At 50.9% G+C, this 21,934-nt stretch overlaps 1 protein-coding gene across 1 annotated transcript; it reads left to right on the forward strand.

Annotated features, from left to right (window-relative positions):
- Positions 1-672: 672 nt before the first annotated feature.
- On the forward strand, positions 673-9,584 carry MFSD6L (major facilitator superfamily domain containing 6 like). Its single transcript, XM_075579701.1, has 2 exons — positions 673-849; positions 7,490-9,584. Exon 2 carries the CDS (start codon positions 7,523-7,525, stop codon positions 9,431-9,433), a length of 1,911 nt encoding a protein of 636 aa, XP_075435816.1. The 5' UTR covers positions 673-849; positions 7,490-7,522; the 3' UTR covers positions 9,434-9,584.
- The last annotated feature ends 12,350 nt before the right edge of the window (positions 9,585-21,934 follow it).

Here is a 21,934-nt window from a genome sequence, read left to right on the forward strand (position 1 = left end):
GTGAGGGATATAGTAAGATATAAGTAAGGGATATAGTAAGATATAAGTAAGGGATATAGTAAGATATAAGTGAGGGATATAGTAAGATATAAGTGAGGGATATAGTAAGATATAAGTGAGGGATATAGTAAGATATAAGTGAGGGATATAGTAAGATATAAGTGAGGGATATAGTAAGATATAAGTGAGGGATATAGTAAGATATAAGTGAGGGATATAGTAAGATATATGTGATGGATATAGTAAGATATAAGTGAGGGATATAGTAAGATATAAGTGAGGGATATAGTAAGATATAAGTGAGGGATATAGTAAGATATAAGTGATGGAGATAGTAAGATATAAGTGATGGAGATAGGGTGGTACCCATTCCCCCTACAACCATGAAACTGCATGAATTAAAGGCGCAGTTGCAGTTAGCGGTGTCTCCAGCAGGTGGTAGCAGACGACTCAGTCCTCCACCAGGTGTCTTGCTCACTGCTCATCTCTATGGTAGCTGCCTCCTGGGCATCTCTCAGCGGCTCCATCCCGTATCCTAGCAACCGCCTCCCCCGGGGCCTGGGGGCCCTGTCCAGGCCTCGGGCTGCAGTGAGGGCGCTGCCCGGTTGGGGGGCGGAGGCGAGCGGCACCGGCTGCAGGGCGAGTCCGGAGGGGGGGGGGGGGGGGTGGGGCCTGGGGACCGGGTGACGTGTCTCTCCCCTCCCCGGGCAGGTGATGCGGGGGGCGGGGGCAGCGGACAGGTGCAGCCGGAGTGACAACGGGTCCTACCCCGAGGTGTGGGCCAGGGGGGAGGTCACACTGATAGGACCCCCATAATAACCCTCACCCTGGCGTGACCCCTGCGGACAGGTGAGTGAAGACTCAGGCCGGACACTCACTCAGGGATGGGGAGGGGGTGAGGCTCAGTCACTGGTCAGTATCACTCGTTAAAAAGTTTGGGGTTTGTACCTGTAATCAAGTGTCCTCACGTATTATTGTACCCTTATTTGTTTCAACATACCTTATAATGCAGTCTCACTCATTACAAGCTGCCCTCACTCATTATAATGCAGCCTCACTCATTGCAAGCTGCCCTCACTCATTATAATGCAGCCTCACTCATTGCAAGCTGCCCTCACTCATTATAATGCAGCCTCACTCATTGCAAGCTGCCCTCACTCATTATAATGTAGCCTCACTCATTGCAAGCTGCCCTCACTCATTATAATGCAGCCTCACTCATTGCAAGCTGCCCTTGCCCTCACTCATTATAATGCAGCCTCACTCATTACAAGCTGCCCTCACTCATTGTAATGCAGCCTCACTCATTACAATCTGCCCTCACTCATTATAATGCAGCCTCACTCATTACTAGCTGCTCTTACTCATGTCAAGGTACCATTACTCACTAATTTCAAGGGACCCTCACTTATAACATGGCACCCTCACTCACTGTTCAACAGCATTACTAATAATGGATACCAACACAAAGTTTAAAAGCGCCAGACCAATACATAAAAAAATAAAAAGGTGTACAAAAATGTATATAAAAAAAGTAACATTGCACTAAAACAGTGATTTCTTTTAATAATTATACCAATCAAATAATTGTTTGTGGTCCTAAAGAACAGTGATAACAAAGACCCTTCAACTGCTGCCAACCCAGGAAACCGGATTTCCTAAATATCCTATAATGAGCACAATCTCGATAGTCTATTAGTGGAACCACGCTCAAAATAGGACAGTCTCATATAATAAGGCAGTGACTCGTTATAATGCATCGTCACTCATTATAATGGAGCCTCTCTCGTAATAAGTCAGTCACACTCATTACAAGGCACCCCCACTCATGTCATCCTCACTCAATATATGGCAGCACCACTCCTAATATGACACCCTCACTCATAAGGCATAGTTGCTAATTAATATGTAGCCTCACTCATAATAATGCAGTCTCTCTTATTAGGGCAGTCATACTCGGTATAAGGCAGTGTCACCCATTATGAGGTAACCATAATAACAGTGTCACATACTGTATGAGGCAGAAATTAGTCTCACTCGTAATGTAGTGTCACGTACCTATTCAAAAGTCATCTCTGGTTGGATAGCGGCATTAAGCGTCACTCATTACAGGTACAGTACAAGTCACCCCCACACACACACAACAGACCCCCATATCTCCATGGGGTCCTCGTCTACCATACAAGATGTCTCCACCTTTCCCACCCACAGCAAATGGTTTGTCTCCGCCATAAGATAGACCTGTGGGGAAGGGTTACCTCGGTATTTTCCGGAAGACTGTGGAATGTGTCGCTTTTGTTGTTGCTGCTACTGACGATAAATTACTTGATTAACCTGTCCTGGAGGCCAACGCTGCTCTTTTCAACCAGCTGGGCAACTATTGGTTACAAAGCAATTAAAGACTTCGATATCAACAATACGGTGCGTTGCCCGCAGGCTAACAATTCAACTATGGGGAAATGGCTCCAATTACTATCCCATAATTAAAGGTTAAAATAATGACACATTAATGTCCTTAATTCTGTTAGCTTTGGTTAATTATGGCTTCTGGCGTTACAGGGGTTCGGTAGCCGTGGTATAAACACGTTGTCAGCATAAGTTGTTATAATTAATTCATATATTTACAGTGTAATGTCACGCTGTGGTCAAGCACCTTATCGGGCATGTCTTGCAGTTGAGTATAATATATTAGCACGGAACACTTACATTAGTACAAAAATAATTGTATATCATACATTGTAGAAGTTGGCTGGGAAATATATCACACGTCTATATCTAATGACAGCACGGCCATGCTGCCATAGTTATGAGTCGACTAGCCATTTCTATTCAAACCCTTGTTTTGGACACTTTTTTTTTTATTACTTTTGATCCGTGAATGGGATCTGACTTAAATTTGGTTGTTTTTGAGAGCCAGTTTACTGAAAAAACTTTTTCAAAGTTCCTGCGCCTCTAGATCTAGTCTCAGAAAGGGACCTTTTTACTTTCCAAGTTATAAAACTTCCCCATTTTTAGAGGGATTGTGACCAACAAAAAGGGGGTTCTATGCACCCTCAGAGTTTAGGCACATGTTATGGATCCATCTTTGTTGTGGCTGTTATTTCCAATGCGCTGAAGCCATGGCGGCCATATTAGTTGGGGCAAGTTTTCCAATATGGCGACCCCATAGATCTGCATTTTCAACCGCTTTATTATTTGAGAAACACTTCCAATGTTCTTAGTACATTGTTTTTTGTAATGAATAAATAAGTATGCGTTAAGTGCCAATTTGTCTTCCATTTGTGCAGACGTCACAAAGCACATGCTCATATACTGTATTTCTATGCAAACAATTGTTAATATGACGACAGAAATGTTTCTGAAGAAAAGGCGCGCGTTAAGTTGATTATCAGACCAGGAAGTTGTATCCTGAAGCTCCAGTTAAAGCACACACCCTTGTTTAGACATTTTATGCAAAGTTACTTATTTACTTTGCCAGTTCTCTGAATATTTGCCGTACAAATGTACATTATTGTTAACCCATCATTTTGCCGTTCACATAACTGAGCTTGCACCAAGTAAATGGTCTAATATTGGTCTCGTTCGTATTGATTTTGTTCCCTATGTAAACACGTGAAAACAGACTACTAGAACTTCAAAGCTGCAACACAAAAATAAAGCACAAACCCGAAACACCAAGTGATAATTAATAGACAATGTACATTTATATCACCACTGGGGAGATGCAGCTGGTATGAGGCTGTTTCTCAACACCCTTTGATATAGGCAACAAGAACAATCCAAAGCGCAAAAAACTCCCTCAGGCGTGTAAAATAAAAAGCAAAAACAACATAGTGCAAATGTGTGATAAACAATTTAAATGAGCAGCACACGGATGAAATGCCCACTCGCGTGGTTGAAGTTTTTTATCAGACGTTTCCAGATTTCTGATCTAGAGCAGTTTTTAGGCAGGAACTCTCCCGAAGCATATAAAAGAGAAAAGGGTAGAATATAGTGCAGCACAGTTTAATTTAAAAAAAAAAACACATATACGAGCAAGGAGCTCATTACACTCGCATGCTCCCACAAGAACACGGGCAGTTTGACCACTCTGGGTCCAGTAGAAGTCCCGATCAAGCCTCGGGTTGTCCGACCAATGATATTGTGCACCCCTGATGAAGATCGGAGTACCGATTGAAACGCGTAGGGTGCTCCCTTTATTGTGTTAGAGCACCGTGCTGCCCGTTTTGCCCCTCGCTTGCTGATGCAGCCGAAAGCCGAAGCAATTGCAGGCGGATGATATCATTGGTCGGACGGAATCCGTGACGTCATTCGCTGCGCGATCCGGAGAAGAAGAAACAGAGTATCTGCCAAGATTCGGCTACCAGCACTGCAGCGAGGCTTGATCGGGACTTCTACTGGACCCAGAGTGCTCCGGGAGCGTTCCTGCCTAAAAACTGCTCCAGATCAGAAATCTGGAAACGTCTGATAAAAACTTCAACCACGGGAGTGGGCATTTCATCCGTGTGCTGCTCATTTAAATTGTTTATCACACATTTGCACTATGTTGTTTTTTCTTTTTATTGTACACGCCTGAGGGAGTTTTTGCGCTTTGGATTGTTCTTGTTGCTTAAAACTTCAATGGCACAGAATTCTAAGTGCCCTTTACTATACATACTGCATAGGGATTCATGATATGCGTTGTGTATATACCGGCACATACTGCATAAGGATTCATATTATGCGTTGTGTATATACCGGTACATACTGCATAGTGATTCATGTTATGCGTTGTGTATATACTGGTACATACTGCATAGGGATTCATGTTATGCGTTGTGTATATACCGGTACATACTGCATAGGGATTCATATTATGCGTTGTGTATATACCGGTACATACTGCATAGTGATTCATGTTATGCGTTGTGTATATACCGGTACATACTGTATAGGGTTAGGGTTATGCGTTGTGTATATACCGGCACATACTGTATAGGGTTAGGGTTATGCATTGTGTATATACCGGCACATACTGTATAGGGTTAGGGTTATGCATTGTGTATATACCGGTACATACTGTATAGGGTTAGGGTTATGCGTTGTGTATATACCGGCACATACTGTATAGGGTTAGGGTTATGCGTTGTGTATATACCGGCACATACTGTATAGGGTTAGGGTTATGCGTTGTGTATATACCGACACATACTGTATAGAGTTAGGGTTATGCGTTGTGTATATACCGGCACATACTGTATAGGGTTAGGGATATGCGTTGTGTATATACCGGCACATACTGCATAGGGTTAGGGTTATGCGTTGTGTATATACCGGCACATACTGTATAGGGTTAGGGTTATGCGTTGTGTATATACCGGTACATACTGTATAGGGTTAGGGTTATGCGTTGTGTATATACCGGTACATACTGTATAGGGTTAGGGTTATGCGTTGTGTATATACCGGCACATACTGTATAGGGTTAGGGTTATGCGTTGTGTATATACCGGTACATACTGTATAGGGTTAGGGTTATGTATATACCGGTACATACTGTATAGGGTTAGGGTTATGCGTTGTGTATATACCGGCACATACTGTATAGGGATTCATGTTATGCGTTGTGTATATACCGGTACATACTGTATAGGGTTAGGGTTATGTGTTGTGTATATACCGGCACATACTGCATAGGGATTCATGTTATGCGTTGTGTATATACCGGTACATACTGTATAGGGTTAGGGTTATGCGTTGTGTATATACCGGCACATACTGTATAGGGATTCATGATATGCGTTGTGTATATACCAGCGGTACATACTGTATAGGGTTAGGGTTATGCGTTGTGTATATACCGGCACATACTGTATAGGGTTAGGGTTATGCGTTGTGTATATACCGGCACATACTGTATAGGGATTCATGTTATGCGTTGTGTATATACCGGTACATACTGTATAGGGTTAGGGTTATGCGTTGTGTATATACCGGTACATACTGTATAGGGATTCATGTTATGCGTTGTGTATATACCGGTACATACTGTATAGGGTTAGGGTTATGCGTTGTGTATATACCGGCACATACTGTATAGGGTTAGGGTTATGCGTTGTGTATATACCGGCACATACTGTATAGGGTTAGGGTTATGCGTTGTGTATATACCGGTACATACTGTATAGGGTTAGGGTTATGCGTTGTGTATATACCGGTACATACTGTATAGGGTTATGCGTTGTGTATATACCGGTACATACTGTATAGGGTTATGCGTTGTGTATATACCGGTACATACTGTATAGGTTATGCGTTGTGTATATACCGGTACATACTGTATAGGGTTATGCGTTGTGTATATACCGGTACATACTGTATAGGGTTAGGGTTATGCATTGTGTATATACCGGCACATACTGCATAGGGATTCATGTTATGCGTTGTGTATATACCGGCACATACTGTATAGGGTTATGCGTTGTGTATATACCGGCACATACTGTATAGGGTTATGCGTTGTGTATATACCGGTACATACTGTACTAAGATCTTTTAAAGTAAATGTTTTTGGGGGTTATTCTAGTTCAGGGGCGGCCAACTCCAGTCCTCAAGGGCCAGCAGAAGGTCGGGTTTTACCGATATCCCTGCTTCAGCACAGATGGCTCAATCAGTGGATTAGTCATAATGACCTGTGCTGAAGCAGAGAATTCCTTAAAACCTGACCTGTTGGTGGCCCTGGAGGACTGGAGTTGGCCACTCCTGTTCTCGTTGGGTTTTTCAGTGGGCGGGAGACCAGCAGCGTTCTTTACCATGTTACAGACAGCAGTGATGCTGAAGGAAGTACCCGCCTAATGTAGGGCTTATAATGAGTTGCAGGGCCCTATTGCTCTGAGAATGCTGAAACCATTTCCAGTACCTTATTAAAAAAACAAAATGATCCCATAGTTTATCCTGTGGATAAAGAAGTTGAGGTAGGGTGAGGTTTGCATAGGTCATTTATCTGGTATCAGTACGTCTGATCGCTAGGGCTGCCAGGCGGCGTCTCTAAAATACTGGACACAATAGTGAAAGGTGCGACACGCCCAATACACACACACACACACACACACACCTTCTCACCGCTCCATGCTAGATGATTTAAAATAAATATATATACAGATTTGTGCTGAATATATGTAATTGGCCATTCCTTCCTGTGGTCATTTTCACGGGGATCACACCGCGATTGCAACTCCTTGCCAAATGGGGCCTTGGTTTCATCACAATATGCAGTGCAGCCATTTCTCCCACATTGGGGAAGATTTCAGTCCCAGCCATTGGAAGAGATGAACTCTTTGCTGGCACAGGAAAGCCAACTCGACAGCATGCTGAATAGGGGCCTATTATTGTCGTTTTAATTGTAAAGCGCCAACATATTCCATAGCACGGTACAATGGGGGTGCAGAGAAGCGTGTGACACAATTGTGTTTTTTTTATAAAGATCTAACTGATATCCTATTGTTCACAGGTCAGCCTGAAACAGCGATTACCAACTGAAGTCATGAGCTCCAACAAACAGTGGGATATCAGTAAGGCCCTGGCCGTCGCCAGCCTCTTCAATTTTTTCCACAACGTTGGAAAGTTCTGCGTGCTGCCGTTCTTAACCATCTACTTCCGACAGCTGGGACTGACCGCCCCCCTGGTGGGGATCGTAATGGGGGTTAAACATTTAATCTATGTCTTTTGGGCTCCCCTGTGCTCTTACTGCGCCAGAAGCAACGGCTTGAGAAGAATCCTCGTCACTGGGTCTCTGCTGTCGTCAGTGGGAGCGGTGTTACTGCTCACGCTTATCCCACCGCTGAACAAGGACATTCTCGCCGTGTACTGTAATGCCAGCCTTCCTTGGAGTCACAGGTTAACCACACCAGGAACTATGGGGCTGAGCCTGTTGGGTCACGGGGATAACAACATAAGCTTTGTAATGATTGAAGGACCCCGAGCCACTCCAGGGATGTCCACCATCTTTGTGAATTCTAGCAACAAGTCGCTGATCAGCAGCCCGGCCCTAGAAATCACTACAGCTCTAGTGAAAGCCTTAGAGGAAGCAGAGCCCACTTTTGACCTTTCCCGTGTACCCCCCACTTTGGAAACATCCACTAGAAGCCTTACATCTCCCTCTGGGAAAGAAAGGATGTCAGAACAGCCAAGCGGGATACCCAGCAGTACGTCACCCACACTCATGGATACAAACCACAACTCTGCAGACGGAGCGTTCAGCGGCGACGGGAGTGATCTCTCCCTGCTTCCAACGGCTACTCGTCCTTCTACACCTTCTCTTTACATCTCCAACAACAGGTCCGCCCATAAGAAAAAAGCCAGGAACGTCAACGTTGATATTTCCGACCAGAGTTATTTCTTTGATGCTGAACACAAAACCTTCCTGATGGTGCTGGGAGCGGTGATACTTTGGGAAGTCTTAGCTGCTCCCTTGGAGTGGACAGCTGATGACAGCCTTTACGAGTACCTTGATTTTGTGGATGCCACGGACAGGCACGGAAAACTTTGGATCTGGGGCTACCTGGGCGCCTGCCTGGGCGCCAGCTCCATTGCCTTGTTGGTAGACAATCTCAACTGTTTCCTCATCGCTGACATCCCCCGAGTTGCCGTCCATTTCTATGGCTACGTCCTATTCATCGTTATAACCCTACTTCTGAGCGCCTTTTACCCCATTCACGTCTCCGAGAAAACAGAACACACCAACAAAACCGCGAAGGCCCTGGGCCTCATCGGAAACGACGGACGGATCATACTGCTTGCAGTCACTGTCTTTCTGACTGGAGCCGTGGGGTCCACAGCCAACAATTTCCTTTTCTGGCAGATGCAAGACGTAGGCAGCAGCGAGCTATACATGGGCGCCTCCATAGCGGTCAGCCTCCTCTCTGAAATCTTGCTGTACATCTTCAGAACCAACCTGCTTAAGGCCGTTCGGTTCCGCTGGACCGTAGTCCTTGGTTTAAGTTGCCTGGCAGTGCAGCTCTTGTACTATTCCTTCTTGTGGACTCCATGGGCCGTGTTGCCCATCCAACTTCTGAGCGCCTTCAGCAACGGAGCCTTGTGGTGGGCAGTACATACCCAAGCAGATGATGTCGCCACACCTGGGACGGAGAGGTCTTTGCAACTGGTGCTCCACAGCCTATCCTACGGTTTCGGCGCCAGCATCGGGAGCTTTGCCAGCGGCTTCATCATCGCCAGTTTTAGCCTTGCCATACTCTACCAAGCGTGCTGCGTGGCATTGGTGCTTTGGATCATTATGTTCTTGCTGGTCCACCCCAGGTTGCCCCACCAGAAGAAAATCAACTACTCCCGGCTTCTCGCCGCCGACACCAGCGACATGAGCGACTCGGAAGAGGAGCACGACCGGGACTGGCTGGTGAAAGCCATGGAAGACGAAAACTTCAACAAGAAGTGGTAGCAACAGGCTCCCACATAAAGTACTGCCAGGGGCCGCAGCTCGCGGACATAAAGAGACGGCGAATTCCTTCATTCCAGAGATTTGGAAGGCGCCCTACTGTGTATATTATGTCACTATAAGCCAAGGGATAAAATCATATTTTATTACTGATTTCATTTCCTATTATTTAACGGGTTTAGACCTTTTTTTTGAGATCTCTCTTAATTAAACGTGGTTACTCCTTTTACTCTGCAACATGTAACGGCGCCTCCGGTGACTGAGAGATTACTATGGACAATTCTCCAATTGGCACCCAGATCACCGAATATTCCCCGTTGAAGCTGATGGTTAATTTATTAAGCGAAACGTTTGAAAGTCCGCATAGTTGTGTCACCCTGATAGCCACATGTGTGCTGTACACGGTTTGTAGAAGATGCAGGGTTGTAATCGGAGGTTGTGTGTCACATATAACACTATTGTGCAATATGATCTAATCACCAGAATACTGCTAAATATTTGGGACACTTGTCCCTCGGTTGGGCTGACTTGCTGTGGGTTAAGGCAGGGGGCTCCCAACTCCAGTCCCCAAGGTCCCCCCCAACAGGTCAGGTTTGCAGGGTATTCCTGCTTCAGCACACGTGGTGACTGACACTGAGCCACCTGTGCTGAAGCAGGGATTGTTTGAGCTACCTGTGCTGAAGCAGGGATATCCTAAAAAAAACCTGACCTGTTGGTCAGGGTCTTGAAGGCTTGAGTTGAGAACCTCTGGGTTAAGGGCTGTTTTTTAACCAGGCTTGAGTGTCCCCTACCGACATGAAGGGTTAAAAATGCAATAAACTGTCCGACGTGGAACCGTTGTGACGTGGTTTTGTAAAATCTTTCGTCAACAATAGTGTATATATGTATATTCTTTCTATTTGTGAGCACTGCCAGTATGATAACCGTATCACTTTGCAAGTTACCGGAAGTGCGCTAAAGCTGCCTTAATAAAGCAGCACGGGAGGTGTTTTGTAGACGGAATGGAACATTTTGGTCGCGACCAAGTCTCCGCCAGCGTTGGGCCGCTGACGGACCCTCCGCCACTGGACATCCATCCGCTGGCCGCTTCCACGATAAGGTACACTGTAGTGGTTACGGTAGGGGGTTAACTTAAAGGGTTTTAGTGGTTGGGGTACGGGGTTAACTTAAGGGATTTTGGTGGTTAGGGTACGGGGTAAACATAAGGGGTTTTGGTGGTTAGGGTACGGGGTAACCATAAGGGGTTTTGGTGGTTAGGGTACGGGGTAAACAAGGGGTTTTGGTGGTTAGGGTACGGGGTAAACATAAGGGGTTTTTGTGGTTGGGGTACGAGGTTAACGTAAGGGGTTTCGATAGTTAGGGTAGTTGCTTGAGGTAACAGGTTTTAGGGTAACGGGTTAAGGTTTTTGGGTGGGGGGTAGCATTAGCATTAGGGACTAAGAGTAAGGGATTTTTAGGGTTACGGTTAGTGATTTACCGTGGCCGGCGGCGAGGTGACTTGCGCCGGCGTTCATTCGGTCGCGACCAAATGTCCTACACCTTCCTACAAGAAATGTGTTGGCAGTGAAGGTGTTAACGCCGTGGTTTTTACCAGTAACCCTCATTTGGGCCAGATCTCTGGCTGGAAGAATGTCCGGAACCCCCGGAGGATTTGCCGTGTATAATTAGCGGCCTGGGGTAAGATAATGGCAGCTTCTTACAGCGCCTCCGAATCAGGATTACAATTCCTGGCAGCAGGAATTTGCAGAGCAGCTGCTGCCGCCTGCGTGACGCGGTGCCTGGTTAATCGTCCTTATTAGCTGTAATTGCTTCTAGCGGATTGAGTTTTCCGCCTAGCTGCACGCAGCAGTCTGAGTGTGGCTGGGAGGGAGTCTGAGTGTGGCTGGGAGGGAGTCTGAGTGTGGCTGGGAGGGAGTCTGAGTGTGGCTGGGAGGGAGTCTGAGTGTGGCTGGGAGGGAGTCTGAGTGTGGCTGGGAGGGTTAACGGGACACGAGGCTAGTGAGGGATTTCAAATGCAGTATGTATATCTTTTATATAGCGCCGACAGTGTACTCGGCGCTTTACCAAGGCCACACAGTACAGGGAATTATAATACAATAAGCACAAAATCAGACAATAGCAAAGGAAATCCCTGCCCCGGAGAGCTTACACTCTAAGCGGTATGTTGGGAGACTTACAGAGACAGCAGGTGAGGGAATAAGTGCAGTAGATGACAATGCCTGGCCTTGATTGTATTGTATTGTATGTCTTTATTTATATAGCGCCATTAATGTACATAGCGCTTCACAGTAGTAATACACGTGGTAATCCAATAAATAACAGATAATATAAATAACAGATCATGGGAATAAGTGCTTTAGACAAACATAACATTAAGGAAGAGGAGTCCCTGCCCCGAGGAGCTTACAATCTAATTGGTAGGTAGGGAGAACGTATAGAGACAGTAGGAGGGAGTTCTGGTAAGTGAGTCTGCAGGGGGCCAAGCTTTATGTATCATGTGTTCAGAATATTCACAGTGCTATTCATATGCTTCTTTAAGCAAGTGTGTCTTAAGGTGGGTCTTAAAGGTGGATAGAGAGGGTGCTAGTCGGGTGCTGAGGGGAAGGGCATTCCAGAGGTGCGGGGCAGTCAGTGAAAAAGGTTTAAGGCGGGAGAGAGCTTTAGATACAAAGGGGGTAGAAAGAAGACATCCTTGAGAAGAACGCAAGAGTCGGGATGGTGCATAATGAGAAATTAGGGCTGAGATGTAAGGAGGGGCAGAAGAGTGTAAAGCTTTAAAAGTGAGGAGAAGAATGGAGTGTGAGATGCGGGATTTGATCGGAAGCCAGGAGAGGGATTTCAGGAGGGGAGATGCTGAGACGGATCTAGGAAAGAGTAGAGTGATTCTGCAGCAGAATTTAGGATAGATTGTTGGGGACATCCAGTAGAAAAAAACGAATGGCGCATTGCCAGGGAGCCAGGTGTGGAATAAAAAGCTTTTCTTTATTGCAGCATGGTGAGAGACAAATTCACCCCCTTGGGGGACACAGACAGGGACCTCCTACGCGTTTCGGACCCGTCAAGGACCCGTGGGTCCGAAACGCGTAGGAGGTCCCTGTGTGTGTCCCCCAAGGGGGTGAATTTGTCTCTCACCATGCTGCAATAAAGAAAAGCTTTTTATTCCACACCTGGCTCCCTGGCTGTGCGCCATTCGTTTTTTTCTACTGGATGTCCCTGGATTCTGGATCCTTCTTGGCTTGCACGCCGGCAGAGAAACCCTGGAGATGACGTGAGTGGGGCTTATTGGCTTAGACTGTTATAGTTGGGTTTGACTGTGGTCAATATAATACCTACAAGTCCTTATTCTGCCTACCCACTCCCACTGGTATCTCCATGGGTCATTAATACTTATGTTATTGGATGGAGTTGCTGCGGGTTTGAGCACCCCAACTCCTTCACCTATCTAGATTGTAGGGGAGACAGGTGAGAGGCAGGAAGGCCGGACAGCAGGAGGTTACAGTAATCAAGACGGGAGAGAATGAGGGCCTGAGTCAGAGTTTTAGCAGTCGAGCAACAGAGGAAAGGGCGTATCTTAGTTATATTGCGGAGGAAAAAGCGACAGGTTTTAGAAATGTTTTGAATGTGAGGGGCGTATGTGAGAGAGGAGTAGAGTGTGACCCCATGGCAGCGTGCTTGGGCTACCGGGTGAATGATCGTAGTTCCAACAGTAATGTGGAAGGAGGTAGTAGGGCCAGGTTTGGGAGGAAGTATGAGGAGCTCTGTTTTGGTTGCAATGTGCAGTATCTAGCAGTGCCTGGCCTTGATGGTGGGTAAGTGCGGTAGATGGCAGGACCTGGCCTTGATAGTGGGTAAGTGCAGAAGATGACGGTGCATGGCCTTGATGGTGGGTAAGTGCAGAAGATGACGGTGCATGGCCTTGATGGTGGGTAGGTGCAGGAGATGGCAGTGCTTGACCACAATGGTTGGTAGGAGTGACTGTGGGTGTGGGACAGTAGCCAGGAGTCCAGGCTGTTAAAACGCTTCATTTAAGAGGTGAGTTTTAAGGTGGGGAGAGAAGGTGCTTGGTATATAATAAAAATAATAGTAACTTTATTTCATATAGCGCCTTTCTCCCAATGGGATTCAAAGCGCGTCACAATTACAGTATAGCGCGGTACACCGACAGTCGCTGCCCAGGTGAGCTTACACTCTATGATTTTGGTGCCTGAGGCACAGGGAGATAAAGGGACTTGCCTAAGGTCACAAGGAGCCGACACCGGCGATTGAACCAGGTTCCCCTGCTTCACACTCGGTGTCATTGTTTGCAGACTCAGTGTCTTTACTCACTGAGGGAAAGGGTTTAAGGCGAGAGAGAGCAGTAGAGGTGAAAGGGATGGAGAGGAGACAGTGCTGGGCAGAGCGCAGGAGAGATCAGAGCGGATCTGTAGGGAGGAGCAGATGAGGAGAGAGCCTTGAGGGTAAGGCGTAATATCCTGCAAGGTACATACCCAGCCGGTAATATACCTGTATCTTGTCATCAGCACAACCACTGTTGCCTTAACCCATGGGTGCGCAAACTGGGGGGTGCGAGATTTTTCTGGGGGGGGGGGGGGCGCGGGCGGTTGCAGAGGTCCCGCGCTCTTCCCCAAGGCATTAAAATTAAATGCCGGGGGATTGCGTGAGGCCTCTGGAACCTCAACTTACCGTGATTCAGCCGGCGTCTGGAAGCATCCAGCATGATGTCACATGACGTCGTACTGAGCGAGGGGGGGGGCCCAAGGGTGGCTAACTCCAGTCCGAGGGCCCCCAACAGGTAAGGCTCAATTAGTGGCTCAGTCATAATGACTGCACCACCTGTGCTGAAGCAGGGATATCCTGAAAACCTGACCCGTTGGTGGCCCTTGAGAGCTGGAGTTGGACACCCTTGCCTTAACTAACCCCTTGTAGAGCAATGTGTTGCTGACCCCTCTGGCACTCAAAGGTTAAAAGGACACGTTTGCCACTGCCCTCCCGGTAGTAACGTGGCTAAGGCAGGAGTTTCCAAATGGTGCTCCCACTTTGAAACGGTATTTCATAGTAACGAGCACCGTGTCTGCTCTGCCGGCCATCTCTGGCACCGGCGAGGGGAGCGCGGATCTGCCGGCCATCTCTGGCACCGGCGAGGGGAGCGCGGATCTGCCGGCCATCTCTGGCACCGGCGAGGGGAGCGCTGATCTGCAGGCCATCTCTGGCACCGGCGAGGGAAGCGCTGATCTGCCGGCCATCTCTGGCACCGGCGAGGGGAGCGCTGATCTGCCGGCCATCTCTGGCACCGGCGAGGGGAGCGCTGATCTGCAGGCCATCTCTGGCACCGGCGAGGGGAGCGCTGATCTGCCGGCCATCTCTGGCACCGGCGAGGGGAGCGCTGATCTGCAGGCCATCTCTGGCACCGGCGAGGGGAGCGCTGATCTGCCGGCCATCTCTGGCACCGGCGAGGGGAGCGCTGATCTGCAGGCCATCTCTGGCACCGGCGAGGGGAGCGCTGATCTGCAGGCCATCTCTGGCACCGGCGAGGGGAGCTCGGATAAATAAAGCTCAAATAACCTTAGAGATTCAAGGTGGGCTGGTTAATAGCGCAGCCAGACTGACATAGCATCCCCCCAGGGCACAAGGGTTCCGTCCGAACCACACTCCATACACTATGGAGAAACTTAGCAAGGGATGGGTTAACCAATAGTAATCAAAAGTATTTTCTATACTCACACGGGCCCGTGTGAGTGAGTGTACAAGTGTACGGGCCCGTGTGAGTGCGTGTACAGGTGTACGGGCCCGTGTGAGTGCGTGTACAAGTGTACGGGCCGGTGTGAGTGCGTGTACAAGTGTACGGGCCGGTGTGAGTAAGTGTACGGGCCGGTGTGAGTGAGTGTACAAGTGTACGGGCCGGTGTGAGTGCGTGTACAGGTGTACGGGCCGGTGTGAGTGCGTGTACAGGTGTACGGGCCCGTGTGAGTGCGTGTACAAGTGTACGGGCCCGTGTGAGTGCGTGTACAGGTGTACGGGCCGGTGTGAGTGCGTGTACAAGTGTATGGGCCGGTGTGAGTGCGTGTACAAGTGTACGGGCCGGTGTGAGTGCGTGTACAAGTGTTCGGGCCGGTGTGAGTGCGTGTACAAGTGTACGGGCTGGTGTGAATGCGTGTACAAGTGTACGGGCTCGTGTGAGTGCGTGTACAAGTGTACGGGCCGGTGTGAGTGCGTGTACAAGTGTACGGGCCGGTGTGAGTGCGTGTACAAGTGTACGGGCCGGTGTGAGTGCGTGTACAAGTGTACGGGCCGGTGTGAGTGCGTGTACAAGTGTACGGGCCGGTGTGAGTGCGTGTACAGGTGTACGGGCCGGTGTGAGTGCGTGTACAAGTGTACGGGCCGGTGTGAGTGAGTGTACAAGTGTACGGGCCGGTGTGAGTGAGTGTACAAGTGTACGGGCCGGTGTGAGTAAGTGTACGGGCCGGTGTGAGTGCGTGTACAAGTGTACGGGCCGGTGTGAGTGCGTGTACAAGTGTACGGGCCGGTGTGAGTGCGTGTACAAGTGTACGGGCCGGTGTGAGTGAGTGTACAAGTGTACGGGCCGGTGTGAGTGAGTGTCAAGTGTACGGGCCGGTGTGAGTAAGTGTACGGGCCGGTGTGAGTGCGTGTACAAGTGTACGGGCCGGTGTGAGTGCGTGTACAAGTGTACGGGCCGGTGTGAGTGAGTGTACAAGTGTACGGGCCGGTGTGAGTGAGTGTACAAGTGTACGGGCCGGTGTGAGTGAGTGTACAAGTGTACGGGCCGGTGTGAGTAAGTGTACGGGCCGGTGTGAGTGCGTGTATAAGTGTACGGGCCGGTGTGAGTGAGTGTACAAGTGTACGGGCCGGTGTGAGTAAGTGTACGGGCCGGTGTGAGTGCGTGTACAAGTGTACGGGCCGGTGTGAGTGAGTGTACAAGTGTACGGGCCGGTGTGAGTAAGTGTACGGGCCGGTGTGAGTGCGTGTACAAGTGTACGGGCCAGTGTGAGTGCGTGTACAAGTGTACGGGCCAGTGTGAGTGCGTGTACAAGTGTACGGGCCGGTGTGAGTGAGTGTACAAGTGTACGGGCCGGTGTGAGTGAGTGTACAAGTGTACGGGCCGGTGTGAGTGCGTGTACAAGTGTACGGGCCGGTGTGAGTGCGTGTACAAGTGTACGGGCCGGTGTGAGTGCGTGTACAAGTGTACGGGCCGGTGTGAGTGCGTGTACAAGTGTACGGGCCGGTGTGAGTGCGTGTACAAGTGTACGGGCCGGTGTGAGTGAGTGTACAAGTGTACGGGCCGGTGTGAGTGAGTGTACAAGTGTACGGGCCGGTGTGAGTGAGTGTACAAGTGTACGGGCCGGTGTGAGTAAGTGTACGGGCCGGTGTGAGTGCGTGTACAAGTGTACGGGCCGGTGTGAGTGCGTGTACAAGTGTACGGGCCGGTGTGAGTGAGTGTACAAGTGTACGGGCCGGTGTGAGTGAGTGTACAAGTGTACGGGCCCGTGTGAGTGCGTGTACAAGTGTACGGGCCCGTGTGAGTGAGTGTACAAGTGTACGGGCCGGTGTGAGTGCGTGTACAAGTGTACGGGCCGGTGTGAGTGCGTGTACAGGTGTACGGGCCCGTGTGAGTGCGTGTACAAGTGTACGGGCCGGTGTGAGTGCGTGTACAAGAGTACGGGCCCGTGTGAGTGAGTGTACAAGTGTACGGGCCCGTGTGAGTGCGTGTACAGGTGTACGGGCCCGTGTGAGTGCGTGTACAAGTGTACGGGCCGGTGTGAGTGCGTGTACAAGAGTACGGGCCCGTGTGAGTGAGTGTACAAGTGTACGGGCCCGTGTGAGTGCGTGTACAGGTGTACGGGCCCGTGTGAGTGCGTGTACAAGTGTACGGGCCCGTGTGAGTGCGTGTACAGGTGTACGGGCCGGTGTGAGTGCGTGTACAAGTGTATGGGCCGGTGTGAGTGCGTGTACAAGTGTACGGGCCGGTGTGAGTGCGTGTACAAGTGTTCGGGCCGGTGTGAGTGCGTGTACAAGTGTACGGGCTGGTGTGAATGCGTGTACAAGTGTACGGGCTCGTGTGAGTGCGTGTACAAGTGTACGGGCCGGTGTGAGTGCGTGTACAAGTGTACGGGCCGGTGTGAGTGCGTGTACAAGTGTACGGGCCGGTGTGAGTGCGTGTACAAGTGTACGGGCCGGTGTGAGTGCGTGTACAAGTGTACGGGCCGGTGTGAGTGAGTGTACAAGTGTACGGGCCGGTGTGAGTGCGTGTACAAGTGTACGGGCCGGTGTGAGTGCGTGTACAGGTGTACGGGCCGGTGTGAGTGCGTGTACAAGTGTACGGGCCGGTGTGAGTGAGTGTACAAGTGTACGGGCCGGTGTGAGTGAGTGTACAAGTGTACGGGCCGGTGTGAGTAAGTGTACGGGCCGGTGTGAGTGCGTGTACAAGTGTACGGGCCGGTGTGAGTGCGTGTACAAGTGTACGGGCCGGTGTGAGTGCGTGTACAAGTGTACGGGCCGGTGTGAGTGAGTGTACAAGTGTACGGGCCGGTGTGAGTGAGTGTCAAGTGTACGGGCCGGTGTGAGTGCGTGTACAAGTGTACGGGCCGGTGTGAGTGCGTGTACAAGTGTACGGGCCGGTGTGAGTGAGTGTACAAGTGTACGGGCCGGTGTGAGTGAGTGTACAAGTGTACGGGCCGGTGTGAGTAAGTGTACGGGCCGGTGTGAGTGCGTGTACAAGTGTACGGGCCAGTGTGAGTGCGTGTACAAGTGTACGGGCCAGTGTGAGTGCGTGTACAAGTGTACGGGCCGGTGTGAGTGAGTGTACAAGTGTACGGGCCGGTGTGAGTACGTGTACAAGTGTACGGGCCGGTGTGAGTGCGTGTACAAGTGTACGGGCCGGTGTGAGTGCGTGTACAAGTGTACGGGCCGGTGTGAGTGAGTGTACAAGTGTACGGGCCGGTGTGAGTGAGTGTACAAGTGTACGGGCCGGTGTGAGTGAGTGTACAAGTGTACGGGCCGGTGTGAGTAAGTGTACGGGCCGGTGTGAGTGCGTGTACAAGTGTACGGGCCGGTGTGAGTGCGTGTACAAGTGTACGGGCCGGTGTGAGTGAGTGTACAAGTGTACGGGCCGGTGTGAGTGCGTGTACAAGTGTACGGGCCGGTGTGAGTGCGTGTACAAGTGTACGGGCCGGTGTGAGTGCGTGTACAAGTGTACGGGCCGGTGTGAGTGAGTGTACAAGTCGGTGTGAGTGAGTGTACAAGTGTACGGGCCGGTGTGAGTGAGTGTACAGGTGTACGGGCCGGTGTGAGTAAGTGTACGGGCCGGTGTGAGTGCGTGTACAAGTGTACGGGCCGGTGTGAGTGCGTGTACAGGTGTACGGGCCGGTGTGAGTGCGTGTACAAGTGTACGGGCCGGTGTGAGTGAGTGTACAAGTGTACGGGCCGGTGTGAGTGAGTGTACAAGTGTACGGGCCGGTGTGAGTAAGTGTACGGGCCGGTGTGAGTGCGTGTACAAGTGTACGGGCCGGTGTGAGTGCGTGTACAAGTGTACGGGCCGGTGTGAGTGCGTGTACAAGTGTACGGGCCGGTGTGAGTGAGTGTACAAGTGTACGGGCCGGTGTGAGTGAGTGTCAAGTGTACGGGCCGGTGTGAGTAAGTGTACGGGCCGGTGTGAGTGCGTGTACAAGTGTACGGGCCGGTGTGAGTGCGTGTACAAGTGTACGGGCCGGTGTGAGTGAGTGTACAAGTGTACGGGCCGGTGTGAGTGAGTGTACAAGTGTACGGGCCGGTGTGAGTGAGTGTACAAGTGTACGGGCCGGTGTGAGTAAGTGTACGGGCCGGTGTGAGTGCGTGTATAAGTGTACGGGCCGGTGTGAGTGAGTGTACAAGTGTACGGGCCGGTGTGAGTAAGTGTACGGGCCGGTGTGAGTGCGTGTACAAGTGTACGGGCCGGTGTGAGTGAGTGTACAAGTGTACGGGCCGGTGTGAGTAAGTGTACGGGCCGGTGTGAGTGCGTGTACAAGTGTACGGGCCAGTGTGAGTGCGTGTACAAGTGTACGGGCCAGTGTGAGTGCGTGTACAAGTGTACGGGCCGGTGTGAGTGAGTGTACAAGTGTACGGGCCGGTGTGAGTGAGTGTACAAGTGTACGGGCCGGTGTGAGTGCGTGTACAAGTGTACGGGCCGGTGTGAGTGCGTGTACAAGTGTACGGGCCGGTGTGAGTGCGTGTACAAGTGTACGGGCCGGTGTGAGTGCGTGTACAAGTGTACGGGCCGGTGTGAGTGCGTGTACAAGTGTACGGGCCGGTGTGAGTGAGTGTACAAGTGTACGGGCCGGTGTGAGTGAGTGTACAAGTGTACGGGCCGGTGTGAGTGAGTGTACAAGTGTACGGGCCGGTGTGAGTAAGTGTACGGGCCGGTGTGAGTGCGTGTACAAGTGTACGGGCCGGTGTGAGTGCGTGTACAAGTGTACGGGCCGGTGTGAGTGAGTGTACAAGTGTACGGGCCGGTGTGAGTGAGTGTACAAGTGTACGGGCCCGTGTGAGTGCGTGTACAAGTGTACGGGCCCGTGTGAGTGAGTGTACAAGTGTACGGGCCGGTGTGAGTGCGTGTACAAGTGTACGGGCCGGTGTGAGTGCGTGTACAGGTGTACGGGCCCGTGTGAGTGCGTGTACAAGTGTACGGGCCGGTGTGAGTGCGTGTACAAGAGTACGGGCCCGTGTGAGTGAGTGTACAAGTGTACGGGCCCGTGTGAGTGCGTGTACAGGTGTACGGGCCCGTGTGAGTGCGTGTACAAGTGTACGGGCCGGTGTGAGTGCGTGTACAAGAGTACGGGCCCGTGTGAGTGAGTGTACAAGTGTACGGGCCCGTGTGAGTGCGTGTACAGGTGTACGGGCCCGTGTGAGTGCGTGTACAAGTGTACGGGCCCGTGTGAGTGCGTGTACAGGTGTACGGGCCGGTGTGAGTGCGTGTACAAGTGTATGGGCCGGTGTGAGTGCGTGTACAAGTGTACGGGCCGGTGTGAGTGCGTGTACAAGTGTTCGGGCCGGTGTGAGTGCGTGTACAAGTGTACGGGCTGGTGTGAATGCGTGTACAAGTGTACGGGCTCGTGTGAGTGCGTGTACAAGTGTACGGGCCGGTGTGAGTGCGTGTACAAGTGTACGGGCCGGTGTGAGTGCGTGTACAAGTGTACGGGCCGGTGTGAGTGCGTGTACAAGTGTACGGGCCGGTGTGAGTGCGTGTACAAGTGTACGGGCCGGTGTGAGTGAGTGTACAAGTGTACGGGCCGGTGTGAGTGCGTGTACAAGTGTACGGGCCGGTGTGAGTGCGTGTACAGGTGTACGGGCCGGTGTGAGTGCGTGTACAAGTGTACGGGCCGGTGTGAGTGAGTGTACAAGTGTACGGGCCGGTGTGAGTGAGTGTACAAGTGTACGGGCCGGTGTGAGTAAGTGTACGGGCCGGTGTGAGTGCGTGTACAAGTGTACGGGCCGGTGTGAGTGCGTGTACAAGTGTACGGGCCGGTGTGAGTGCGTGTACAAGTGTACGGGCCGGTGTGAGTGAGTGTACAAGTGTACGGGCCGGTGTGAGTGAGTGTCAAGTGTACGGGCCGGTGTGAGTGCGTGTACAAGTGTACGGGCCGGTGTGAGTGCGTGTACAAGTGTACGGGCCGGTGTGAGTGAGTGTACAAGTGTACGGGCCGGTGTGAGTGAGTGTACAAGTGTACGGGCCGGTGTGAGTAAGTGTACGGGCCGGTGTGAGTGCGTGTACAAGTGTACGGGCCAGTGTGAGTGCGTGTACAAGTGTACGGGCCAGTGTGAGTGCGTGTACAAGTGTACGGGCCGGTGTGAGTGAGTGTACAAGTGTACGGGCCGGTGTGAGTACGTGTACAAGTGTACGGGCCGGTGTGAGTGCGTGTACAAGTGTACGGGCCGGTGTGAGTGCGTGTACAAGTGTACGGGCCGGTGTGAGTGAGTGTACAAGTGTACGGGCCGGTGTGAGTGAGTGTACAAGTGTACGGGCCGGTGTGAGTGAGTGTACAAGTGTACGGGCCGGTGTGAGTAAGTGTACGGGCCGGTGTGAGTGCGTGTACAAGTGTACGGGCCGGTGTGAGTGCGTGTACAAGTGTACGGGCCGGTGTGAGTGAGTGTACAAGTGTACGGGCCGGTGTGAGTGCGTGTACAAGTGTACGGGCCGGTGTGAGTGCGTGTACAAGTGTACGGGCCGGTGTGAGTGCGTGTACAAGTGTACGGGCCGGTGTGAGTGAGTGTACAAGTCGGTGTGAGTGAGTGTACAAGTGTACGGGCCGGTGTGAGTGAGTGTACAGGTGTACGGGCCGGTGTGAGTGCGTGTACAGGTGTACGGGCCGGTGTGAGTGCGTGTACAAGTGTACGGGCCGGTGTGAGTGCGTGTACAAGTGTACGGGCCGGTGTGAGTGCGTGTACAAGTGTACGGGCCGGTGTGAGTGCGTGTACAAGTGTACGGGCCGGTGTGAGTGCGTGTACAGGTGTACG

This window comes from Ascaphus truei, chromosome 22 (assembly GCF_040206685.1).
Source record: "Ascaphus truei isolate aAscTru1 chromosome 22, aAscTru1.hap1, whole genome shotgun sequence".
In the NCBI taxonomy this organism is placed as follows: Eukaryota; Metazoa; Chordata; class Amphibia; order Anura; family Ascaphidae; genus Ascaphus; species Ascaphus truei.